This window comes from Falco peregrinus, chromosome 4 (genome assembly GCF_023634155.1).
Source record: "Falco peregrinus isolate bFalPer1 chromosome 4, bFalPer1.pri, whole genome shotgun sequence".
Lineage (NCBI taxonomy): Eukaryota > Metazoa > Chordata > Aves > Falconiformes > Falconidae > Falco > Falco peregrinus.
In genome coordinates, this window is record NC_073724.1 from 33227640 (window position 1) to 33253617 (window position 25978).

Below are 25978 nucleotides of genomic sequence, written 5' to 3' on the forward strand. Positions count from 1 at the left end.
GGGGGTCTTCGGTGTGCAGTCTCGCCCCGTGTATATATTGTCATTCTGTGTTGCAGCTTCCTGCCTTCGTTGGTGAGCTTACAATTTATTATTACCCCGCAAAGCTCGATTTCTTTGCGTCTTTTATCTCGTTTCGGCTGCTTTGAGGAATGTCTGCAAAAAGTGATAACCTGGCTTGTCACTCCCGCAGCGGGCACACAGCTGCAGGGTCAGGGGGATCTGTGATTTATTTGTGGGGAAATAATGCATGGTGTGGCCTCTTCCGGGTGCTGGTTTGAAAAAGCAATTTTTACAGAATATTTGTATCCCTTCCGACATTTTACTTACAGTCCCAAAAATATTTAGTAGAACTTACTGTTGGTATCACTGCTACCAAAAGCATAAGCAGTAAGAAGCAAAACTGGTTTACCTTCTAACCATCTCTGTAGAAGAAAAATGCATATCAAACCAGGTGATGGGTGGCCATTTCAGTTGTTCTTGCTTGGATCCTACTGTATTAGTCCTGCCAGGTGGGCACTACATCTCCTATACCGTACAGTACACCTTTGTGTTGCAAAAATCACAAATTCAGTGAAGTTGCTCCTATCGCACCTTTTGCTCCGACTCAGCCTTGCCAACACAAGACTGCTTATGGGAAGTGAAGCTATATACACATACAGCTCTTGAACTCTGCCCTCCAAGTGGAGGCACTGATGCGGGGACCTTGGGCTGGTTCTCCAGCTTGTGTTGAAGTCTACCCCTTGCCTGGCACAAAGCAAACAACTCCTTAGGGATGCATTTTTACAGCTTGCCAGACTGGGTTGGTCTACAGTGACATTTTAAATTGGATTAGCATTTGTGAAGCAAATCTCCTAATCATGTTTCTGATGATGCCTTGGGCTGCCCAGGGGGCTGAGCTCTCAGCACTCTGGTGGGATGCCTTCTGGGGGAAGGTCAAGGGAGTGATGTGCTCCAGGAGCTCACCTAGCACTCAGCTGCCAGCAGGCTTCCAGCCCAGAGGACCAGGCTAGAGCTAGGCCAAAATGTGAATAATGGAGATATCAAGTCCTCAAAACAAACCATTGCACTTCACAGATATACCCTTATTGTGCCACACCACCTGCCAAACGTACGTGAAGATACTGTTCCTGATGTTTGATGTGGAATTTCATAAAATCATGGACTCATTTAGGTTGGAAAAGACCTTTAAGATCATAAAGTCCAACTGTAAACCCAACACTGCCAAGTCCACCACTAAACCTTGTCCTAAGTGCCACATCCTCCATGGATGGGGACTGGACCACCTCCCTGGGCAGCCTGTTCCAATGCTCGACACCCCTTCTGGTGAAGAAATTTTTCCTAATAAATTTTGCTGGAGTATGACCAAAGAACAGCAATGAAGCTGGTGAAAGGTCTAGAGAGCAAGTCTTATGAGGACCCCTCAGCCTTCATGTAAGAGCAGTCCTTGAATGTGTCCATCAGCCATCTCTATATTGCATGTAGTTTCCTTCAAATTAAAGCCTTCAGAGAATTTTGCCATCAATTAGTGGGAACGGGTCTACCGTGCCATATTCTTTTCTCCTCCTTTCTCCTTGACCCGGTATGAAGTACTAGTCATGACTGTCCCAGGGATTTCTTCTTCTGCAGCGTTGATGAGCATTGTACCAGCCACAGGGAAAATTCTAGTTCATGCAGAGAAGTAACAAAACCCACTGTCCCACACCACGGTCTGTGGTGCCTAGGGGTTGGAGCGTTTTAAAGGCATGCTGCAATTTGCCATCTAGGAGGATTCAGTCATACAGGGTAGCTGTTTTCAACCTTGCTGTTTTTCACCTTATAGTTCTGGTTTGGAATAGGATGTATAAAATCCAAGCTCAATCTGCCCTCTAGTGAGAGCCTATTCCTTCCTTCTTCTGGTTATAGAGGCACTGTCAGAATTTTATGCCCTAGTTTATTCTCCCTTTAAATATGGCTAGAGAGAGCCTGCTGATACCACTCACTAGTGGGAAAAAATTCTCCATGGCAACCCCTTCTGTTAGCAATACTATCTAGTGATGCATGTTATCCATCTCCATTTTAGCTGGTGGTATCTGGTAACTTCAGGTCTTGAAGTCTTACTGTGTGGCAAGAAGAAATGAAGCAGGGGCAGAGGGAGAGGAAAAGGTGAGCCAGGACCAGCGCTTGCACCTGCAACCTCTTCTCAATGGCTCATTTTTCCTTGGGCACCTTCTACTATGCCAAAAGACTGCAAGGTTTAAAAGCATACAGCAACTATTTGTATCAACTAACACATACAGTACATGACTACAACTAAGAGGGTACTCAGCTAAGTATTACTCGAGCGCTAACTGTTACTTAAGTACTGAAATACAGGCTACTCAGCTAAGCATTACAAGTTTTACCAGGCAGGCAGCTGTTGGTCAGGAGGGGGTTTTCACTTCCATGGCTCTTTGAAGAGGACTAGAATCCCTTACCCAGCCAACGTGCTGTCTGCTGAGTCTCTGCCTTCTTCCCCAGGGTACTGCATATTTCCCCCCTCCCCAGTACTTTCCAGCTGTTACTGCCTCTACAATTTAACTTCTGCCTGTGCACTTACTTTCACATGGCTTTAGCTTACACTCCTTGCAGCTGGACAACTTCCTAAGCAAAACTCAGCCAAGGCGTCACAGCTGTGCTACCACAAGAGCAAGCCTTGGGCCACAGGCAGCTGAACACCTGGGCTACCGTTTAGCATTTAAGAGTTAGCTGCACATTCACATCACAACAAAGGTAAAGACATACTATTGCTCTCTGTCATGACACCTAGACTGGTGTTATACTGATCATTAACATTGGGGTTTTTTTAATTAGGATTAGGGCAGATTACTAACTCTTTGAATATTTTGGTATTGTCATGAAGTTCGGGCTAGACTGCTCATCATAACACAGCAACAGAGTCCTTGAACTAATCATTGATTATGTCACAGAAAGTCTTTCAGATAAACACACTGGTTTTGATTTCTGAAAAAATCTTATAGTGATAGAAAATGTCCCACAGGCTCAGACAGATTGTCCCGGTGGTTGCTTTAACACCTTAAGAGGGACCGAGTGCACCAGCATGTTTTCAGAAAGACATGCTGGTTTTGAAATAGGCTGTAAAAGATCTGAACAACAAGTCTGGTGGTGGAGTCTTTTGTAGAAAACAAAGAGAATATTAGAATCCACCTTTTGAAAGTTCAGATGTACAGGAAGAGGACCACGCTTTTTGGATAGCAGAGCAGAAAAGCCCCCAGATATCTGATAAGTAAAAGAAGCACTTACTTATCAGAAGCCACACATATGGAGAATGAAGAATGTGATCTTGGCAGGGCAGCTGGAAAAAAACCTCTCTGATTTGATGGTTAATCAGAATGTACTGCAGAGAAATCAATATAAGGACAATCTCATTTGATATTTATTTCTGGCTCATATTTTCACAGGCTTGGAAATATGCATTTCATCAGTCATCTACTCTGGAGAGAAATGGCATGAATTTCAACACTTCTGCTATTTTTGCCTGCAAAATATTCAAAATTGTTTCTGTAGAAGCTATGGGCAGCAGTGGGGGACATGTATTTAATGAAATTTGGAACAATGGATCACTAGTGATTAAAATAAAAATGGAAATTACATTCTGGATGCAGGAGGCAAACGGGTATTGCATTTACAATGCTTTGGCATTTAGCATGTATGAACCATCCCCAAGTAGCTGCATTTTGGAAATTTTGAAACCCGGCTGTCTTCTGAAGCTCTATGAAAAATGCAGATTCAAGCTCCTTGTTTTATGCTAATGTGAATAGGTGAAGGAAAATGCCAGTTTGTTGAAACAAGGGAATTAGCATGTGAATGGCAAGTATTGAATTTCACCCTCTTGAAAAGACAGCTTTCAAAGTAAAACTAGGATTTAAATCTCACACTGTGATTCTCATTTTTTCACATCCCCAAATCATGTTACTTGTACCGCATTAACAGCCTTTGAGCCGGTATTCCACCAGGCTACAGGTGCTGTCATTTTAACTAATAGCCATAATCTACAAATCTAATGGTTAATGAACCAACCTGTTTTCTCTCTCCCTTCCTAATTCTTTGGATCTCAGTTTCAGTTTTCAGGTTATAAAAATACTTGCAAAGTCAGAATGTGACTGGGACACCAGCCTGGACTCCCTCCTTCCTCGTAAAATCCTTTTTTTCAGAGGACTGCATTGTCAGCCTTGCCAGAGAGGTTTGCCTTTGGTGCTGATGTATTTCTTGCAAACAAAACAAGCTTGCAGCAGTATGTTGCTGAGTAAGCTAGACTGCAGTGACACAGGAGAATTAATGCCTACTGAAGGGAAAAGGTTTGTGGAAATAGTTTCAGCAATGTTTCCAGCACAGACAGCCATCCACATGTCTAAAACTGCACAGCTCAAACAACCTAGCCCCATACTGTAAGATGTCAAGCCTCCTTCAGCAGAGACTATGATGTTCTTTGCTCACGTGAAGTAAAAAGTCAGGAATCTCTGCTGTGAATGCAATTCCTCCATGAAAGCAAACTTTTTCCTTCCAAGCTCCTGTCCTCCTCCTCCTCCGATTCCATTCCCCCAAATGAGCCACAGTTAACCTGCCGTATGTTTCAAACACCTGCTTGCGTTTGTGCGATGGTGTGCAGGTTTGCTTTCCTTCACTGCATTTTATTTGCCTTTGATTAATGATTAAAGCAAAACAAGACCATTGTAGCTGGTTTTAAGTGCCTCCTTTAGCAGTGGAGCTTGCAGTATGTCTGCTCTGGTGGCATGACACTCCTGCCTCTGCCAGCACCAAAGCTGGGCCACTCGGACTGCTTTTGAGCCGAGTCCTGCAAATATGAAAAATTAGTCCTCTCACTTGTTTGGTATAATCACGGTAGTCATCTTATGAAGTAACACTGGTCCGAGCTCCATAGCAACTGGGTGTTCCCACTGCAGTACCACAGAACAGTGGCTAAAATCTGCTTCTGTTGCACTGCCAGTTGGAAAGGTAGCAGGGGGTGCAGTTATGTTATGTCGCTTTAAAGGTTATAAAGCTCTTCTTTCTCCTGGCAAAGCCAATGTTTGCCTTTCTTACTAAATGACTTACTCTTTGATGCAATAGCTGCTTTGCTCCTAGGAAGAACTCTAAGTCACTCAATAAAACAAGTGTTTACAATCATAATATTACAAAGGTTGTTTGGTTTTGTTTGTTTTTAAAATGGATGTGTACTTGTCTTGATTTCCCTACTGGGCAATAAAAGTTTTCTGATCAGTTCAGCGAAAACCTTGATGGGTACAGAACTGGTGGTGTTGCTGCCTTGTAGTGTCTCTCAAAAGGACTTACTGTAAGACATCTGTAATCTTCTCAAGGCAACTTAGGTGGTAGCTAGTGGGAGAGAACATGCTATTTTTCAGTTAAGGTCACCCTGACTGTCCTTTGAAAGCAGTAACTGGCTTCACTTCCTAAATCTGCTTTACAGTTTGCTGATTTCAATGAACCTGACTTCTGCATCAGAGAAACAGAACGCTACTGCTATAGTTAGTCAGGCTGTGCTTAAAGATGAGATGCTGTGACATGGCTGAACAAACCTTACACTAAGAGGAGCAGCTCTACTATTAATCCTGGTTCCTTTGCAGCTCTGGAGAGCATCTGTGACCTCTTCTCTTCACAGTTCTGGTGAGAATCGGGGAAGTAGGAGCACTTCTCTGCTTCTGCAGATTAACTCCCTTAGCTGGCACAGCCGGAGGATGGGTTTGTGCCCTCAGCGGGGCAAGGAGACATACCTGAGGGAGGGAGGTGGGACAGCCCCTTGCTGCTCTAGAGGTGCTTGTGGCAAGGTGTGAGCCTGATACAAGCCACAGCCACCGGCTGTACCTTTCACTTGTTAGACCAAGAGGCTCAAAAGTCAGTGGCATTGCAAAGCCCAGCCATTTGCAGGCAGCACTCCACAACTCAGGACTGGTTTATCTAGAGCCATTAACTGCTGGGCGCCCTTTGATTCGTAAGCCTGAATGTTTGCAAGGCAGCTGAGTGACTCTCAGCTGGGGTCAGGATGCAGATTCTTTCTCAGAGCTTCCTACCGTCCTCTAAATTGTTTACTGAGAGATGTCTTAAGCTGTTTTTATATGCCATGAGTATTATTTTTAGGAGTTCCTTTTGGTTTGTTCGGTGTGGCAAGGCAGAATAATGTGCTGTACTGAGCTGATGTTTTAAGTGCATACATTCTGCAAGCATATATGCTTATACAGACATGCCTCACATTTGTCTTTGTCTCTATGTGAACCTACATCAAATCATAAAGATTGAGTGGAATGTCTGTATTTTACTAGAAAGAAAAACAAGCCTATGCGATATCAGTATGTATAGCCATGAGACTTTTTGGCAAAACATTTTAATAAACAGTATTTGTCAAAAATTGAGAAGTTGAAAGAAATACATTAACTTTAAACAAATTCCCTGGTGGAGGGAATGGACTGAGGCAATAAAAAAATATGGGAATATTTACAAAAAAATTCTCAGTGTTAATGCCGAGTAACAATAAATATGAAAACTGACTTCATAATTCCTGTTCTATAATCACAGGATTACAGACTGGTTGAGGTTGGAACATACCTCTGGAGGTTATCTGGTACAACCCCCCTGCTCAAGTGGGACCACTTAGAGCTGATTGCCCAAGACTATGCCCAAGACATCTTTAAATATCTCCAAGGATGGAGACTCCACAACCTCCCTGGGCAACCTTTGCCAGGGCTCAGTCACCCTTATAGTGAAAAAGTGTTTCCTGGTGTTCAGAGGAACCCTTCTGTGTTTCAGTTTGCCAGTTGCTTCTGGTCCTGTCACTGGACACCACTGAAAAGAGCCTGGCTCTGTTCTCTTTGTACCCTCCCTTCAGATATTTATGTACATTAAGATCCACTTGAGACTTCTCCAGGCTGAGCACTCTCAGCTCTCTCAGCCTTTCCTTATAGAGAGATGCTCCAGCCCCTTCATCATCTTTGTGGCCCTTCATTGGACTCCCTCCAGTATGTCCATCTCTCTCTTGTACTTGGGAGCCCAGAGCTGGACACAGAACTCCACATGTGGCCTCATCAGTGCTGAGGAGAGGGGAAGCATCATCTCCCTCAGCCTGCCGGCAGTGCTGGCAATAGTCATAACAACTGAAATACTTAATTTATTTTCACAAATAACATTATTTAGAAGGATGCCACTAAATGATACTGTAGAAGAGAAACATTTTATGTTTAGGTTTTCTGATAACTTAGTGAACCCAAACCTGTAATATCAGATTTGCAACTATGATACTTATGAATACACATGAATACATGTGAGATGTGATTTGGAAGGGAGATGCAGTCTGAATGAAGAGGACAGGGAAATATCTTAGAAATGGTGTGCATTGCCTAATGTTTCTAGAGTCAGAATCTAATACCCTGCTGACCGTCACTGCAGCACATCTGAAACCCTTCACACACATAGTGGTCACATAATCAGTCTGTGTCACTTATAACAAGTCTGAGAAGCAAAGGGGCTCAGTTTCACTTGTATAGTAAGGCATTTATTTGGGAGCAACAATATTAATATTCTTATGGCATTCATTTTTCAGCTCTTACTGAATAGAAATGAAAACATTTTTCATGTAAAAATACAATAAAATAATCAAAGTCTGATCTTAACAGGTGAAAAATTACACAATAGGTCTAAGTGTAACAAACAAGCTGGTAAATATCATACCATTATAACCAGCGAGTCAGGAGACAAATGCAAAACACCTGAAAAATGCAGCCTTACACCTAATATTGTTATTCTTCCTTTCACTGTGCCTGGCTCAGAAAGCTTATTTTTCAGATTAACAGAACTGGACTCCATCTTTCGCTTAGATACCTTAAAAACGGAAAGTGAGGAGTGGCACTAGTTCCCCTACATCCCCCTCACAGTGAGGTGAAAATACCAAGGAAAGGACAATTTCTGAGAGCAACTCCCTCCAGTACTGCTTTATGTCAGGGGATTGCTCAACCCCAGGCTCTCTGGACACTTTCTGCAGAGAAGTCCAGTTCGTATTTGAATTTTCAGGTGAAAATTTTCTGTTAATGTTCTATGGTAAGAACCACAGAACATTCTGTTCCAATTTCTTTTCTGGAAATGTTAAATTCAATAGTTGTTCTCCTCCAAGGGTAACAGCTGTAGCACAAACAAGGCATGGTCACTTTGAGCTATAGGTTGTAGATATCTAGGCCTGCTTATACTGTAGCTTCATGCATGAGTGCACCTGATGAACTGGGGTTTTTTACTTTCCCCTCACTTAGAAGAGTCATCTTGTATTGGTATCTTATTAATTATGCATTTATAACATCAAACTGCCAGAAGTCAATACTGGTCAAGGGGTTAAGGGCTGGAGAACATCTGCTGAACACAACTGAAAATGGCTTCTACAGGGAAGCATTCAGCAACCTTCATAATAAAAATGGTCTGTGCTCTTCATTCTGCTTTTCTGTGTGTCCATCACACACCACTGCCAGCTTCAGCTGAGAAGAAAAGCATTAAAACTACATGGATGTGGAAATGTTGTTAATCATTTGAGTGTGACACCCTCAACTATTCAGGTGCCTAGTGAAGTGTAAAGATGACTTTGGACCATCAGTAATTCCATTCTTATCCATGTTTACATCCATACCCATATCTAATCTTTCAAAGCTAATCCATCCTACTATAAACACGTAAACCTGAGTGATGGTGCAATGTGGAGAAAGTAAGACTTTCAGGTAGTCAGGTCTCTGCACAGAATCATTTTTCACCTGAAGAATGTGATTTTATTACTCCTGTTATCTCAAAGCACACATCGGCAAGCAAACACTGAAGCAAAAGTTTTCTCCCCACCCATGAAGCTCTCAGGCTATGCTTTCCCACTGACCATCAGAATAATATGCGAAACAAGCTCCATATTTATGTTTAGTAGATAGAGCAGTTGAAAAAATATTTGTTGTTTCTCTTGCTAAATTATTTTCCGGGCTTCTTTGAGGAAGCTCTGTATAGAGACCCAGGATATTTTGCCAGATGGTGCCCCTGGAAAAGCCACCAGCTGTTGGCAGCAGGCCTTCAAGCCTGAACCGAGGCCTACTACTTTTACCAGGATCAGATGCGTGGATATGCATTGATAATATGATGCATTTACTTCTCCCTTGGACTATGTAAATAAAGACAAGTGCAAATGTTGTGGGATTCCTATTTGGCACTGGTCTTGAGCCCCACTACAGGCATGGATCTGAGCAACCACACATGTATCCTGATGTCACTCCCCACTGTTAAGAGGAACTGGAAACTAGGATCATGACGCAAGAACGGCTATACAATATCTACCAGAAAAGCTTATCTCTAACTAAAAACTAATGCTATTATAACCCAAACAAAGGTTTCTTGTATTAGCAAGGAGACACAAACTTCCTTTAATGGTTCTTTTCTTTCTCCTTGCAGAACTTCTTCTGCTTGAAGTTATGCTTAAGGGCTAATTTGTTAAGTCACTGAACATAGACATAACCGCTGGTTTTGCCTGTTTTCTCATCTAGACCAGTCTACAAGCTACAGCTTGCAAACTGTTACAGAAAATCAAGTAAAATATGTCTTGATGTTTACTCTACAGTGAAGAGGCACTCCAAAATCTGGCAAAAAGCAGCATCAGGTAAAGGTGCAAAAGTATATTTGAAGTTCAGGATGTCGCAAAAAGGTTAAAGGTGATGTTTAACTTGCGCTATGTAAACCAGTTCAGATTCTTTACTGTGCACTTCCAAATCAGTAATAAATAAACAGAATAAATATATGAAAATGGGAACAATAAAAGCTTATTGGTTGAATAAATGCAGAAAAGTGCTTTTAACAGAGAAATGGGAGAAGCTACAATCATTAGTTTAAACTTTCCATGGGCTCAAGTTGAGGCTAAAAAACCCACTAATTCCTGTGTAAATCTATAGAGTGAAAAAGCCCAATGAACGGTAAGAACCACAGGTTAATAAAACATATCAGGTCAGAAAAACCTGATACCCAAACCCACTGTAATTGCATGTGTATTACATAAGGCATTCTAGTGCACATAATGGTTATTGATTTTAGAGAAGCACCTGCTATGATACTGAGTTATAAAAGTCCTAGTATTGGGTGCATAAGATACAAGGAAATATCATAATGGGGTGAAAAGGAGACTGATCAATGCAGAGGAACAAAGTGATGTATCACTGCATCCTCAGAGAGCAGAGCTGCTATTGGAATGGAGGCTTTTCTCTCAACCCATTTTCTACAGCCAAGATCTGGGAGAGGAGGCAATCAGAAAATGCACTTGTGCTTCCCTAAAATATCATGTTCTTTTTCAGAGAGGAAAATGGCTGATAATTCATTACAAAGGGTGTATTTGGACTCAGAATTTTTTATTAATTTGTTTGTCTCTTAGCACACAGATACCTCTGCAAAGTGCAGCTCAGGAGCAGGAATTGTTCTCTGAAATATTTTTAACATTCAGAAAGCTCCACAATGACAAGCATGACAGCTCTTCTTCCCAGTTGTTTCTGGAGCTGAACTTTTATACTGTTTTGTTCAAAGAATCCCATGAAATAGGTGGTTCTCAGAGAAGAATGTTTTGATGTTTCTATAAAAACTATGATGTTTCCTGGAATCTTTAGTTCTCACCTTATGAGTTGCAGTGAAACCAGAAAGCCCCAGTTTCAGGTCAGTCCATACAGCAGAGCTGTGAAGGCTGGGCATGAAAGCCTCGGGAAACATGCTTCTCCAGTCCTCCAGCCTGCCTGATAGGGTTTAGAGTACCAGCATAGATGGAAAAAACTTCCTGTGACATTATGGTGATTTTCAGACAAAACCGGCAGTTTCTCTTTGAAGATTTGAGTGCATGGAAAAGAAATGTTCTATGAAAAATGAAGGAAAAGTGCATTTCTCTCCAGCTGAGAATTTTCAGAGCCAAGATGACTCAGATCTATTCCCCTAAATGGCAAATTTTATTCCATCTATCTGAGGATACAAGAACTTCTCCTGCTGTACAGTAAATTCCATGTAGCAAGAACTAACGCCTTTTCAGATTTTCCTCGCAAGGCTCATGCAGGCTTCAATTTCTGCAAACAAAAAGGTGCTGAGATGATTTCCCCAAAGACAGAGGTATGCCAGGGTGTGGTTACAGCAACTCAAATAAAGTTTTGCATTTCCCCCTAGGAGACTCCCAGCAAGGGAAGGAAAAAAAAAATCAAGAGACGGAATTTCTTCCAGGAGTACTCCCCTCTTACTAATGCCAGACTAGTGCTGTCCTCATCCTCCTTGAAGTAGGTTGACAATTCCATTTTAAAGGATCTAGTACCAATCCCAAAGATGTATTTCTTATGTATATCTAGTGACTCTTCCTCAGCTGGTGTTCTTGCAAGATGTTCCTGGAAGAGAAGATCAAATGTAAATCCTTTGCATAAGAGTACCAACTGCTGGTTAGATTCAGTTTTGCACATTTTAGATGCAAGCTGGGACCTGGATGTGGGTTTTTGTACATTTGTGCCACCCAATCATCGCTCTGACTCACTTGTTCCAAAGGTTGCTCTCATGGCACAGGTAAGACAAAATACTGTGGCAATAAGAACACTCCTGAACGGTTTCCTTGTTCCATTCTAACATCCTATCTGTTACGTTAAAATGGGAGTTTCCATCTCAATGACATTTTTACCTGCCTGCTGGGAGAACAGCCTCCTGCCACAGGAGCATTAGGTTTAGAACTCTGCTCATGCCTTTGGGGTGCTGGCGGGGCACTTCGACAGCCGCGAAGATTGGCTTCTGCATGGAACCCACAAAGACTTGCATCCCCTAAAATGCATTGCAGAAAGGGGGAGATGGAAACTCTGTTGGGGAAAGAAAGAGAGAGGAACACCCACAAAACAAAAGGAAAAAGCATGGCTAATGGTGTAGTGTTAAGTAACTGTGGGTAAACTCATAAACCTAAAAGTTAGATTTCCTCACTGCTGAGAGAAGTGGGTGAACTCTCTTTCTCTGCATTTACTCTCAGTTATTCCATTGGCAAGGATTTTCTCTCCTGTGTACCTTAACAATTTCAAAGGAAAATCACCTATTGGATTTTCCTTAGAGATGAAATTTTTATGGGCTATTAAAGAATAATGTAGCTCTGTCCATCAATATTGGACACGCAGATGGTGTCATCTGACAGTGAGACAACATCGCCACCATGGTGACACCAGCTCTATTAACTCCAAAGCAAATTACTGACAGTAGATATGTAATTGAAGGAGTCGTGGAGTGCATACTCTAAAAAACCCTAACACATCTGAGTCAGCTAATTATAAACACAAGCCATGGCATTTTAGTTTACAAAGAGTCAAGAATTTCTTTAACTTCCTAACTCTTAGATCTGCTGAACATGTTTTTCGATAGTCTCTGATGGTGTCTTTAGAAAGACTGCTGAATTTTGCTGGTTAACTGACTAGGATGGATGAGGCATCATAAATGCAATGACTACCAGCTTTTGCTGTCAAAAAAACTTGGTACAGAAACTTTGTTTTCTTGGATAACAGACAAGAATGGCTGCAAATGTAAACTGTGACAGTAACAGAATCTAATACTACATGTGCATTCCCAATGTAATGACCATATTTACTTTAAACTCACGCCTTTGAGTGCTATCAATCTTCTGACCATTATGGGTAACAGTCCACCCAAACTGACCCATCTGAGTGCCTAAATACTAGGAAGAGATAAAATATTAAAAATAAAACCAGATAATTTTTGAAGTTTAGGAAAGCTTTATTATTACCAATGTGGCTTTACATGATCCGCTCACTGCTCTACTTGAATTTACCCTTGAAAGCATATAACGGCAGGTGGGAAAACACAGCAGTGCTATTGAGAAAAATTAGTACTATGAACAGAAGGAATTTGTATGAAACACCACACTACCCCATACTAGTCTCTCCTGTTCTGTGCTGGTTTTCTCTGTCATCTTGTAAAACGTACTTCGACACTATAATTCTCTGTGTGAATTTCCCCCAAATAACTGTTATTGGTTACTGTTATTGTTAGTGTTTCAATTGTATTATACCTCTTCTCAATGAGTGCTACTGAACTTTAAGATATAGGGGTTACAATAACTTCAATATAGGTTTTTTTTGGTTAAAAAAATTACTATGAATTCCACAAAGTCAGTATGTCTAGAAAACACTAATAACCATGTTTTCTTGGTTTACAGTTTAACATTCCTTTTGCCCTCCTCTGACATCCATACAAAGAAGTTCATTACGCTGAATCCCCTGCAGATAGTTTATAGACCTACTGAGACTCTGCAGTGAAGAAAAACATGCTTTGTTAAGGAGATTATGGGTCTGGTGTTTTAACAATCTGAAATTCTCACTGCGAATAAATCTTAATTGGATGAAACATTAAATGCAAAAGCTTTCATCCCTGAAAACAGAAGTGCATGCAATATAAAGGTCCAGAAAGAACAAGATCTGAAAACGTACCAAAAATGTGTCTTCTAAATTGCCCAGAAGTTTTGCTACAAATTTCTGCAGGTGAATCTCTAATTGTAACTAAGCCCTAAGAAAACTCAAACTTAGGGAGACCTTTCCCTTCCGGTAACTTAATTTTCTGACTACTACTCATATAAATGTTCCATATTTATCCCTGTGGCTCTGCTGAATTAACATATAAAGACTAGTCCCATACACAGAGCAGCAAAGGCTCTTCCATGTACGCTCTGCCATTAGGATGTAACCCCCTTCCCCACCTACCCCTCCCCCATCATAGCCAAAACACAAAATTAGGGGAGGCCTTTTTAAATGCTAGAACTGAATTCAGTGGGGAGCAGTCAGCACGTAAAACTTCTCGAGGGTTGGAAACACCAAAAAGCTTTTGGTTATGTAAATATGCTCTAGGTCACATGCCCTGTTTTAGGGAACCACTCGGCAGCAAAACCTGGTATTGCTAATTTTCCCTCGCAAAGTTTCTGTGGTTTGGGAGTCAGAGGCATTCATTCTACACTGGCTCCAGTACAGAAAAGCAAGAAAAATATTTAAGGCAAGATTGGCTACTCAGATTAAATTGTCCATGTCCATTTTCACAGTGATGACCCAACAAAAACTGATCTGCTGTGTCAGGGTTCTGCGAAGGCTGGGGCTCCCTCAGAACTCCCTGGGGGGGGCAGGAAAGGGCAGTGGGGCTGGGTGGTGCCCTCGGGGCCGGGACACCATAGCCATCTCATCCTCAGCATAGGCTTCTGGCAAGTGTCCACACCAAGACCCCAATTTTCTTATAGGTGCTGAGGTTTCTGATTGCCTGCATGCCCAAATTTTTTAACTGAATGCGGAAGAATATGTTCTGGCTACTAAAGGGCCATATAAAACCGGGGCATCTTTGACTCCCAGCCTACTTTTAGTTATTCCAGCTTTGAATTTAACTGGAAAATATGAAAATAATACCCTTGATAAAAGGGAAATGCGAAGCACCCAAGAAATTCAGCAGTGTTATCTGTGTTATCAATGTTAAAATTAACTTCTCCTAAGAGGTAAATCCTTTCTTCCCTGCACACCTGTAGAGGCTCTTTACCATATAAACAAAAATTCAGGGAGGCACTCACAGAATGAGCTGCAGGAAGCATTTCTGCACCAGATGTGTGCTGAAACACATAAAAGAGGCAGGTATGAGGTATGAGAAATCCAAATGTTCCAAAACACCTGCTCTTAGCAAAACTCAGCTTACACTTTAAACTTAGGGATCTCAGTGAGTTTCTGTTTATCATGGTTTATCCACTAACTTCTTTATTTAGGCAGACTGTTCAAAAACTAAGTTAGGTGTATACTGGTTGTTGTCTTGCATTGGTAAAACAACCATAGATTTACCTAAGTGCATTTCGTGTTCTCCCAAGCAAGTTCTTATGCACAAGATTAGGCAGAGTTGTTGGGTGAGACTAGGATTCATATTCGTCTTAAATGTGTGTATGAACAGTTTTCAGAGAATTTGATCTATTGGTTATGTCATCAGTTCCTCCTGCGTCAAGAGAAGCTATTGAGTCTATTTGATGAGAAGACCACAGCTCTGTTTTCCAGTGGCTTTGCCCACATCTTCATTATGGTTTTAGTTTGTATCTGCACAGACAAAACAATTCCAATTTTCACAGGGGCTGGTTAATGTAGGTTTAAAAAATTCCCAAGAAAGTGATGTTGTGACACCGTTTATATTGCAAAATAGGTATTGCGTTTAGAAAGACAACACAGTAGTTAACTATTGTCTTGCTGTTTTTTGAGGCTGAAGTGAAATCACACTAGGATTACTTAAAAATGTGAAAGCTATATAAAACCAAGTGGCTTAAATTTTGACAGTGTATGATCCTTTGAAGTTGCTAACTTCATCTTAATTTGTGGAAACACTGTTCTGTCTTTAACACTAAATGGTATTATTTTCTGCCAGATAATTCCAAAACTCATTTCAGAGTTACGCTATAGATAAATCAAAATCAAATCCTGAAGAGTATATAACAAAAGTTTTAAAAGACTTTTCCTCATCTGCCAAAAAAGCCTCAGAATTACAAAAGATGTTTCATTTTGAAGTCTTGATTACATGACACATCTCTTCAAGGCGGTCATTTCTATAACCTGCAATTGAAGTGATTTTAAAACGTTTTCCAGCTATTACAAGTTATTTTGTACATTAGGTCAGGATTTCTCAATCTCAAATTCTATAGGGACAATCATGACAAGAAGGATGGAGAGAGACTTTTGGTAACTGCGAGCATCTGTATCTCTTGTGTCAGTTATAAAATTAGAGTAATATCTTGTACGTGCTGAAGTTTATATTGAACCCATTGGAGAAAAAATGACGGAATTTGTGACCAGTTATTTGTCCTCAGATGCATTTGGCATAAATGTACCTAAATGACATCGTAGCAAAGCAGGTCAAGACAGAGTGTGGTTTCATTCAGTGGTACGTTTTAGCTTTCAAATACCCGGCTTCACTTTTGATTTTAGCAACCACAATTAATTTTAATTGTATTCAGGTGCTTTCTCAGGTAAAAATGGACTTCTCAGGAAATTGTATTATCAAGAGTTGAAACCTGATGGCCATAGGATTGCCTTCACAGGGAGTACAGGCCGCAGGAGATTCACTAGGGCCCTATCTAAGGCCACGCTAGGCCTCGTGCTGCTGTATGGCGGAGCCTTCTGCCTCTCAGCCTTGTGCTCTCCATCGCTTAAAACTTGCTTTGTAACGCAGAGCCCTTCTTCTGCCAGTCATGCATAAGCCGCAAAACCCGTTCAATGCGGCTGCCATTAAGGCTGAATTTCAGGTTGAAGCCAACTGCGCATGCAGCATTTCACGGGCTGGCTGAGGCATTAACTGGTCAGTTCTACAGGCCAGCCCAACGCCCGCAGCTGGAGGGATGCCGCAGGGTGGGAACGGGCTGTGCCCAGAGGGTGCCGGCGACACTCCGCCATGTGGGGATGGCACTCCGACCCTTCTGCTCGGCCGGGCGCGCCCCCGGCCCCGCCCCCGCCGCCGGGCCCAGCCCCGCCCCTCGCGCCGATACGCCTGCGCGTGAGGGCGCCCCGGCCGTTGGGAGTGGATAGAGCACGGGCGACACGCGCCAGGCACTCGCGCCCGCCCCGCCCCTCCCCGCCCCGCCCCTCTCGCCGGGGGCGTGCGCGTGCGCCAGGCCGGGCGGGAGCGCGCGCGCGCGCGCGCGGGGCGGGCAGCGGCGGGGCGGCTTCCTCCGCTCGCCCCTCCCGCCGCGCCGGGCCGGGCCGGGCTGCAGAGGGCGACGGGCGCCGCCGCGCTGGGCGCGTCCCTGGCATGAGCGCGGGTGGCTGCGCCGCCGGCCCAGCGCCCTAGTGCCGCCGCCGCCGGGGAGGGGAGCGGAGCCGAGCGGCGAGGAGGAGCCGGCCGCGCCGCGCCATGCGGCTGTGCGGGGCGCTGCTGAAGAGCCCCATCCCCAAGCAGATCGAGTACTACTCCCGCTTCTCCCCCTCGCCTCTCTCTATCAAGCAGTTCCTCGACTTCGGTGAGTGGTGGGGCCGCCCGCCGCCCCCCCCCCCCCCCCCCCCGCCCCTCCCCGCCGCCGCGGCGGGGTGAGAGGGGTGGGGGTCACCCCGGCTCCCCCGCCGCGCAGGAGCCGCGAGGGCCCGCCCGGGCGGGGGGAGCGGCGGCGGCCGGCGCCTAGGCCTCGGTTCCTCGCCTGGCAGCTGGGCGGCGGGGCCCGCCCGCCCGCGGGCGCTGGGTGCGCAGTCGCGGCGGGGGGCGGCGGGCGGTGCGCGCTGCCGCCGCGGGGCCGGCCCGGCCCGGGCTCCCTCGCCGCCGGGGCCCGCGGGCTGGCGGGGCCGTCGTGCGCCGGGCGGGCTCCTGCGGTGACAGCCAGCTGCGCGCCGCCGCCTGCCTCGGCGTCCTGGGGCGGGGGCCGGCGGGGCAGGCTGCCTCTCCTTCCTTGCACTGCTCCCAGACAGCGAGTTCCGTGGGGAAGAAGGTCAAAATAGGGGGTTTTGTCCTGGAATATTGCGAGTTTAGTGACCGAAGGAGACAGTCAATTACCAGTCTTGAATGTGAGAATTTTAATCAGCCATGCAGAGATTGGCTTACTTAAACCACAGGCATGAACTCTGACAGTACTTGTGTAGAAGACCTGTTCGTGTGCTTTAGGAAGCATTGCTGATGAATAAACAGCATGGTTTGTTTCAGAAGCACTGGATGGAAACCCAGGAGCAACTTGTGTTGCTGTTAGAAAACTGACATTTTGATCTAGATAAGCACAAACTTCTTTTATTAGTACCAGAGGTTATTGGCTCCTGCTTGCTGACACAAGAGTTGTTTAGATTTTATTATCCTATGAATGTGGCTGGTAAATATAAAGGCTGCATGTAACACCATGAAGCTTAATAGAGTGTGCCTTCATTCCACTATTAGGCTAAAGGTGCAAGAAGACAGAAAAGACCCAGTGGTGTTAACCCAGGAAGTGGTTAAAAGTGGAAACAGTTGTAGATTTATGGTAATAGTATTAGTGAAAGAATGCTGTTAAGTATAAAGAGCCAGTGCTGGGCTTGCTACCGCATCTTGGTGAGACAGGATTTTCTTCCACTTAAAAAAAAAATAATAAATCATTCCTTGTCCCGTGTTGTATTAAAAGGAGACCCTGACAAGAACCCATGCTTTCCTTCTCAGGTCCCTGCTCATGTCAGTTTGTTTTCATTTCCCAATGTCTTCCTTTCTGGTGCTTGTGCTCCTTATGCTGTGTCTTTCTGTACTGGCAAGAGCAATGTCCAAAACCTTAGAATATCTTTATTGTAGCCCTGTCACTGAAGAAGTCATTTCACCATTGTCTGTTTGAAATTTGTGTTTGTAAATTGTTGCTGGGGAAGTATTAATGTTTCTGAGGCTTTTCAGTTGCAATTAGACAGGTGTAAAGACTTCAGTCTTTGCTTTGATGACTTGGGTGTTCTAAGTTGTCCCTGCATTACTACTTGCTTTTAGACATCTCTTGTCTGGCAGCCTTTCAGTAATGCTTTTTTTTTTTTAATATTGTAGTATCTGTATTACTTTATGGTTTGAAAAGTGTCTCATGGTTCTCCAGGAAGAAGTAGTCTTACTATGGTTTTAAGCCTGGTTTATGTAAGTGGAAATGAACAGAGTAAGAATGGTATGTTACAGCCTGGCCAGCTCTGTTCTCTGGATGTATTCCAGTCTGTTGTCACTGGATGCGTCTATGGAATCTTGTGTGCGCATAGGCTATATATTTAAGTGTATTTATGGCTTAGGACTGAGGACTGATAGGAAGCTACATAGTTGTTGATGTTTAAAACCTCTGAAGAAAAAAATGCCTGTGGTTTAGGCTTCTAAGGTCACCAGGAGTTTCTAAGATTAGTAGGTATATGTCACATCAGCCTTGGTAAAATTCAGCTCGATGTTAAGCCTTACGGGACACTTAACATCTCCACTTTCTCTTTAGTGCCTGTATTTACTTCGGAAGCCTCAAGTAGGAAGATTATGGCAGTTTAATCAAATTAAAACCGATGTAGTTACTTGTGTGATCCAAGGTGTTGATGGCTTTGGGTAGTTTCAGGGTTTTTTTGAGACTTCAGAGGCTTAGAGGAGAAATTGGAAACAAATCCTAAGATGCTGGTGCAAGAGTTTTACCACCTGAGGCATGGAAGGCCTGGGCAATATGCACTGTGTCAGGGAGCTACAGTACTTGCACCTGAATTACCCTAAAAAGAATTTGATGGTGGCACAGGGCACCGAGTATTCAAGAGAGCAAGTAACACCAAGCGTAGGGAGCATGATACTCAAGGTGCAGTTCAGTTGTGTTTACATAGTGTGAGTGTTTGATGGGAAGAAGACACTCTTGTAGTCAGGTTATGGAAGCTACTTAATGTCTTGCTTAAAAAGCATTTTTGTTGAGCTACATAAACGTAACACTTGTGTTACAAAAACATGACTAAACTTTGAAAAAATGTTAAAGAATAATAAGCCCAAAGGAAATGCGTGAATAACCTTCTCATGGTAGTCTGATTTTCTTGTCTGAGGTACACATGTTTATTCTATTTTTAAAAAAGAGGTATTTGCACTTACTGGAATTCAAATTTATTTGGAGAAGGATTTTTTACTTTGTTTCTGACAACACTGAAACTACTTTAATATGTCTTTATGTCTTTTTTTGTATTGATTATGTTGGTTTAAAGTTAATGGGCTTCTAAATTTGTCTGCAAAATCCTGGTGAGGGGAGAGAAACTATTTTTTGTGGGGCTGAAGAGTCTCTTCGAACACAGCTGGTGGCAATGTACATTGATGTGCAGCTTAGACTCCTTTTTTATTGCTAAGTAACTGTGGGTTGTATGGAATATTGTGTGTGTAGTAGGGCTGCAAAGTCTGTCCCTTTCCAGTGATATAAATTGATGTTTATTTTAAAACTTTCTCAAGTAGCTTAATTCAGTTGATTAAACCACTGTAAAAGACAGTTTGGCTGTGTAAGCTAACTCAGTAGTATTAAGAACCTGTGAAATAAAACAATACTTAAAGCAGTAATTGTCAGTTGTTTTTTACAGCTGAGTCCTATTTGTGTCTACATACTATGTACTGCTATACGTGATGTACTTTCTAATCCAGCTTGTGGCTATCTTCATAGCAGTTGCAACTGTGTGAGAGGTTACTGTGTCATGGGCTTGGGACCTCTGTGTCAAAGTATGAGTGCTCAGATTCTGTGCTGTTTTTTCCTTGTGTTTGTTTTCTGTTGGCACATTCTTCTTGAATACTGTTTATTCAGTTTCTTACAAAGTATGTTTCACAAGATTCTTGTGCAATCTCAATCCTTTACAAAAGAATGGCCTTCTGTAAGTGTGTCTTAATATAAACAAGTTTTGACCTTGTTTAATGCTAGCATGTCAATCCAGGTTTATGAAGGCCTCCATAATTATTCTGGTCTGGAAAAAAACAAAACCACCACCAACTGCATTCAGCAGTGTACTTCCAAACTAGGTAGTTACTCTGGAAGTTAATTTGGTAGATTTCCAAGTGCAGGTGTTCCTTAATGACCCAGTCTGATATAAGTTCATTTCAGAAAAGATATTTTAGTTATTATAAGTACACATGTGGTTTAACATTCAGGTATGTGAGTCTTTGTACGCTTTGAGGGCTAGACTGAGGGGAAAAAAAATGCTCGTACTGGAAATCCATATTCATACAGCATCTCAGTTTAGATTTGCGTTGGCTCTAAGGTAGACCTTACAGGATGATGGGTTAATCCGAAACACCAAATGATACTCATCAGCAAGTACGTACATGGGTAACCGATCGGTCACGTATGCCTGGGGAAGTTAAATAACCCATCAGACAAGTCTGTTTGAGGAGAGTAGAGTTTCTATGTGTAGGAGTGCCCTAGCATTTCAAAAAAAGACACAGAAGAGATTTGTAGTGTGGGCAGAATGAGCTCAGCCTGGCTTGATAAGGGGTAGGTGAGCCAAAACCCTTACAGCTGTACTAATGCTGAACTGTGCCTGAGCGAGCAAGCTCCATGCAACTTCTTGGTTTGCATCGTGTTGGGGTGCCTCAGCTGACAGTAAAGATACTAACAAACATTTCATGAAATGAATGGTTGTACTGAAAAGGTTACATATAAAATTAAGCACAAATAAGGACACAGATGAAATATAAATTGTGTAATCCTTTGATCATGCATGAAAGAGTAATTTGAAGTTGTGCTAGTGCTATATTGTGAATGTATGCCAGTATACTGTACGCATGTAATGCTCTTATTGCTATTGCTCAGCTATTGCTCAGTGCCTGAGACCTTTGTGAGTCTGAGGTTTGTTTCATAAAAGACATGTACTCTGTGCTTTGGAGCTTTTTTACTACTAAAGCTATCTTGGTCAGTTGTACTCAGCTATATTCGAGCCTTTTCTATTTTAAGTCTGAAACCAAGTGTTTTGGATTAATTTTGTACCTATGAGGTTAAACTTTGCTTTTCATTAACCCTTTTTAAATATAGGTAAAACTTAATGCACTTACCCTTCCTTATTTGTCATGTTAGTGTTCATGTACCACATAGTTACTAGTGAGTTTGGACAAAAAAAAAAAAGTCACAGAATCATAGTCATTTAGGTTGGAAAAGACCTTTAAGCATGTATATACTTAGGATAGTGAATCATAGTGAATTCTTGTGGAATGTGGCTTAGGCGATCCTGATTTCGTAGGTTATAATCAAAATACCTGTGGCAACTGCTACAGCTACTGGCATTGGAAAATATCACAAAGGTTGTAATTTGGTAATTTCACTGTACTGTGAACAGCTGAGCATGCAGCAGATAATCACAGTGAGTGCATGCAGTGTGGGAACTGTTGTGTCCTGGGGCATATCTGGAGGAAAGATGAGCAGTGGATCCTCCTCATTTTTACATACAGTTTTTGGTATGAAATTGTTTAGTTCATGTGGTACCTATTAAACTTAACCTGCCTTGAGGAAAAGTGCAGGCCTCTTGCTAAATGGATATAAAGAGTGAACCAGGTATTGACATTGCTGTTCATTGCTGTCAGTTGTACGTGCGGTATTAGATCAGGTTTCTGCAAGTGTTTACACTGCATGTTGTCTTGTTGGCAGCAGGCATGCATCAGCACTTGAACTGAAGATAAGCCAGGTAGCTAGCAGATACAATTTGAACAACAAGATGTGGGGCTAGGAAAGTTAGAGAGTGAAAGCAACCTGTCTCCAGACATAATAATTAATCTTCTGACGGAAGAAGACTATTAGATTTTTTTACTCAAAAAGGTATTAGAAGTTTCCTTTTTTTTTAACAACGCTAGTGGAGAGGCTGTGCATCTGAGACACTTAACAAATGTAGGGCTAAAAGATACCATTAAATAATTACCTGCCATTTATTGCATCCAGCTGTGTCTTTTCTACTGCTGTTTGTGCACTGACCTTAAAACCTTTACGCTTGGTTTAAATGCATCTTCAAAAAAAATTTCTTCTTCACATGAATGTTAACCGTTGATATGCTAACCACTGGATCGGATCAGAAAGATGAACGCTAGTCAGATGTTACTGTCTTTTATTTCCATCTGACTGGCTTCAGCTTCCAACCAGCAATTTTGTTAATAGCTTTTGTTGTTAGGTTGGGATCCTTTGATGCCTGGAATATTTTCACTATGAGGTATTTGTACATTGTGATGGAGTATTATGTCTTGGTTTTGTAAAGTTAAATAGATTTGTTAAATGAGTTATTTCAAGCCTTATGAAAATACCATGGAATTATTTTTTTTTTTGCTTTTCCAGGATTTTCAATGTTATTCTTCAAATATGTCTGTTAGAGCTTTAAATAGAATCCCAATAGGAGTTTTGCCTAGCATTGAAATAGGATCATTTTACTGCTGTTTTGTTTTTACCTTGAAAGGCCAGCCTTTTGTCAAAGTGAAAACTGGATGTGCAAGCTGGATTGTCTGTCTGGTTTTGTTCTTGAATTATTTTGGGCTTATTGCTTTTCTGTATTCAGTCCTTCATTCTCTGGATCTGAGCATGGATAAAGTTTGTGTTTCATGGTATAAAAAAGGGTCGTCTTCGGGCTGTACCACAGCAAGTAGCTGGAAGCCTTTGTTTGATGTAGCTGTTGCTATTTATAACCTTACTATTTACAACTCTGCCAGTCTCTAGCAGGCAGTGATATTCCAATACTGTATAGAATATTCAAGGGTTTCATAAGGCCTAATATTGATTGTTGTGAAGGTCTGGAAGCATCATTGTGGTTGGAAAACTTTGTTCAGTAGTCACTATTGAACTGTGATATGATAGAGATATGTATGTGTGTAAGTACTGTGTAATGCTAGATCATGATGCATTTCATTTACAGACTTATCTGTATCAGTCACTTTTGGAGGCTGTTTCAGGAAGAAAATGTGCTTGTTCAGTAGTCACTTTTTCAGAAAAGGTTTTTCTTTCAAAATTTACACGATTTGTTAAATCTTCATTGGTGGAGTTTTGCTAAGTTCAAGAAAAATGTTAGCTTTGGTTTAATTTTTTAACTGTTTTGATTATGCAATAAAGGAACACTTCATTTCTATGACTATTCGAGACTTTATGTATTCTGAATTCAATATTTTGGTATAGTTACAGTACAAATTCCATAAATTGCTGTGGATGATCCAACTGGTTCACTGAGGCAGTAAGTTTGGTTTTGGGATTTTTTTGGCTCTTAGAATGTCTAAGCATTGGAAAATCTACCTTCAGTAGGTGATTTGACTGGCCACTTTCCTGTAAGTGTAGACTAGTAGTCTGCAAGTGAGCATCCTCCAACTGATGGAACTGATTGTGTTTTGTTTCCCTAAATGGCATAAAATTTCTTAGTCTATGTTCTGTTTGTCTTTGGACTGACCGAAGGTGCTGCTACAATCCTCTCAGGTGCTCGGAAAGGGAGATGATGTTTCACTGCATGCACACATCTGTGCATACTCAGTTTTTTGGGTTTATTTTGAAGCCTATACAGTGTTGAAGCAAACAGCTGAATGTCTTTTGGTGAAATAGAGGACAAAAATGCCTCATCTGCATGAAGCAGTAAACAGTGCTAGGATTTTTTGGTTGGTTTTGTTTGTTTGGTTGTTTTTTTTAGCAAATAACAGAAGTGACAGAGGGTACAGTTTGACAGAAATTGAGGGCTTGCAAAACTACTTTCTGGAGGGATAAAAAGATGTTTGGGATACTTTTCCAGAAACTGGTAGAAATTGTTGAAGCGCCTGCTTTAGGCTAGATTTGGATTAATAGGGAGGTGCTTGAAAATCTGAAACAATTAAAATTTGATGAAAATTACCATGAATTGATAGCATTCTTTTCCCTCGAGAATGAAAGAAATGACAGCTAGTGATTTTAAAGTAGCGTAACTTTTACAAGCTAAGGAAATAGGTAGATAGAGTCTCTCCTAAGATATAAGGAATATAAGATGATCCAATAATTTCAGCAAGAGAAATTCTGATGCAGGCAAAAGATGAGAGAAGTATAGCACTGTTAGGAATTCCAGAAATACTGTTCACTAAAAAAAATCACATGAAAACTTGAGGCAAGGACATATGTATTGGGTTGCAGTACAAATAACAGCAAAGGTGAAAAGTCATGGAACAGAAAAGCAGAGAAAAAGGTGCTGTGATAGCTTAATCAAATAATCACTACACTTCAGAACTCTCCCCAATTACCATAAACTAAGTACATTATGATAAAGACTGCTGAGTTAATCTTTGCTTTGATCTTCAGAAGAAGATAAATTTTATCCAGCCACGTAAAGGAAATCACAACTTTCCCCTGTCCCTGATACAAATTTTAGATAAGCTGAAATAGTCTAGATCCTCTTGGCTGAGTGGGTGCCACTAAGCCAGTGCTTTGTGTTGTGGGTAGCTGAATACTTCCTTCTGCAGATACCAGTGGCCTGGTGTAGCACAGCTGTTGCTTACGGTATTTATGGAAATAACCAGTGGTGGTGGCCCCAGGATTGTGGAAGTAGGAAAATACACTGCTCGTCTTCCAAAGCAAAGGAAGAGGAGGATGTTAGAGTTCAGTCAGGTTGACTGAAGTAGCTGAAAAAATGATAGAGCTAATAATGAAGTAACATAGGTGAGCACCAAGAAGTAACAAGGTGGTAGAGACAATAAATTGTGTTGAAGCAGTCTGATTTGCAAGTTAATTTGATGTTTGCGAAGACAGCAGCAGTAGATGCTGTACCTGGCTTTTTATTAAGTTGTTGCACAGTCCCATGTGAAAGTCTTAATTTTAAAAAACACAGAAAAAACTGTGGAATAACTTTAAGATGAGATTGCTGTGTAGTAGATGCCTAGCGTTCTGGCAGGCTGATGCTGTCACGGCAGCTAAGCACCCACGCCGTGCTCGCTGCCCTCCTCCCACCCCCAGTTGGCATGGGGGAGAGAACAGGAAGGGCATGAGTGAGAAAACTTGTAGGTCAAGATAAGGACCATTTAATAAGCAAGGCGAGAGGAACAGAAACAAGTGATGCAAAGCACTCACTCGCTACTTCCCACGAGCAGACTGATGCCCAGCCGGTCTCAGTGTAATGGCTGTCCTGCAGCCTTCCAGCCTCTTACCCACCCCCAAACCTAGGGTAGTGGTTGAGTGCAGGAGAAAGAGAGAAAGCCTTCCTGCTTTCTCATGCCATTTCTATGCAAGTACTGTTCAGCAATAACCAGAACACAGGTGTGTCATCAATGCTTTCAGTTACAAATCCAGTGCACAGCACCTTATGGGTTTCTGTCAGGAAACCTGATTCCGTCCCAGCCAGACTCAGTACATGCATTTATGAAGAACACTTCATATTATACTCTTGTGTTTCACCAGCAGTCATTGATCTTCACAGCACTGATCTGAGGAGAATGAGTAGTATTTCTCCGGTTCCCCATGGCCCAAAACAATATATGATAGTATTAGTTTCGGAATTGTTTTATCTAACTCTGTAGTTACTGTATTAAAGCAGCTTTTCTTGATGCCTGT

At 42.1% G+C, this 25978-nt stretch overlaps 1 protein-coding gene across 2 annotated transcripts in view; it reads left to right on the forward strand.

Moving 5' to 3' along the window:
- Window positions 1-16707: 16707 nt before the first annotated feature.
- The window catches only part of PDK3 (pyruvate dehydrogenase kinase 3), a 56345-nt gene continuing 47074 nt past the window's right edge, over window positions 16708-25978 (forward strand). Inside the window, exon 1 of one of the 2 annotated variants that reach the window (XM_055801201.1) lies at window positions 16708-17017. In XM_055801201.1, coding sequence (XP_055657176.1) covers window positions 16912-17017 — 106 coding nt within the window. In that variant the 5' untranslated portion in view covers window positions 16708-16911. The remainder of the gene's footprint in view (window positions 17018-25978) is intronic. The other variant, XM_055801200.1, reaches the window with a different exon arrangement.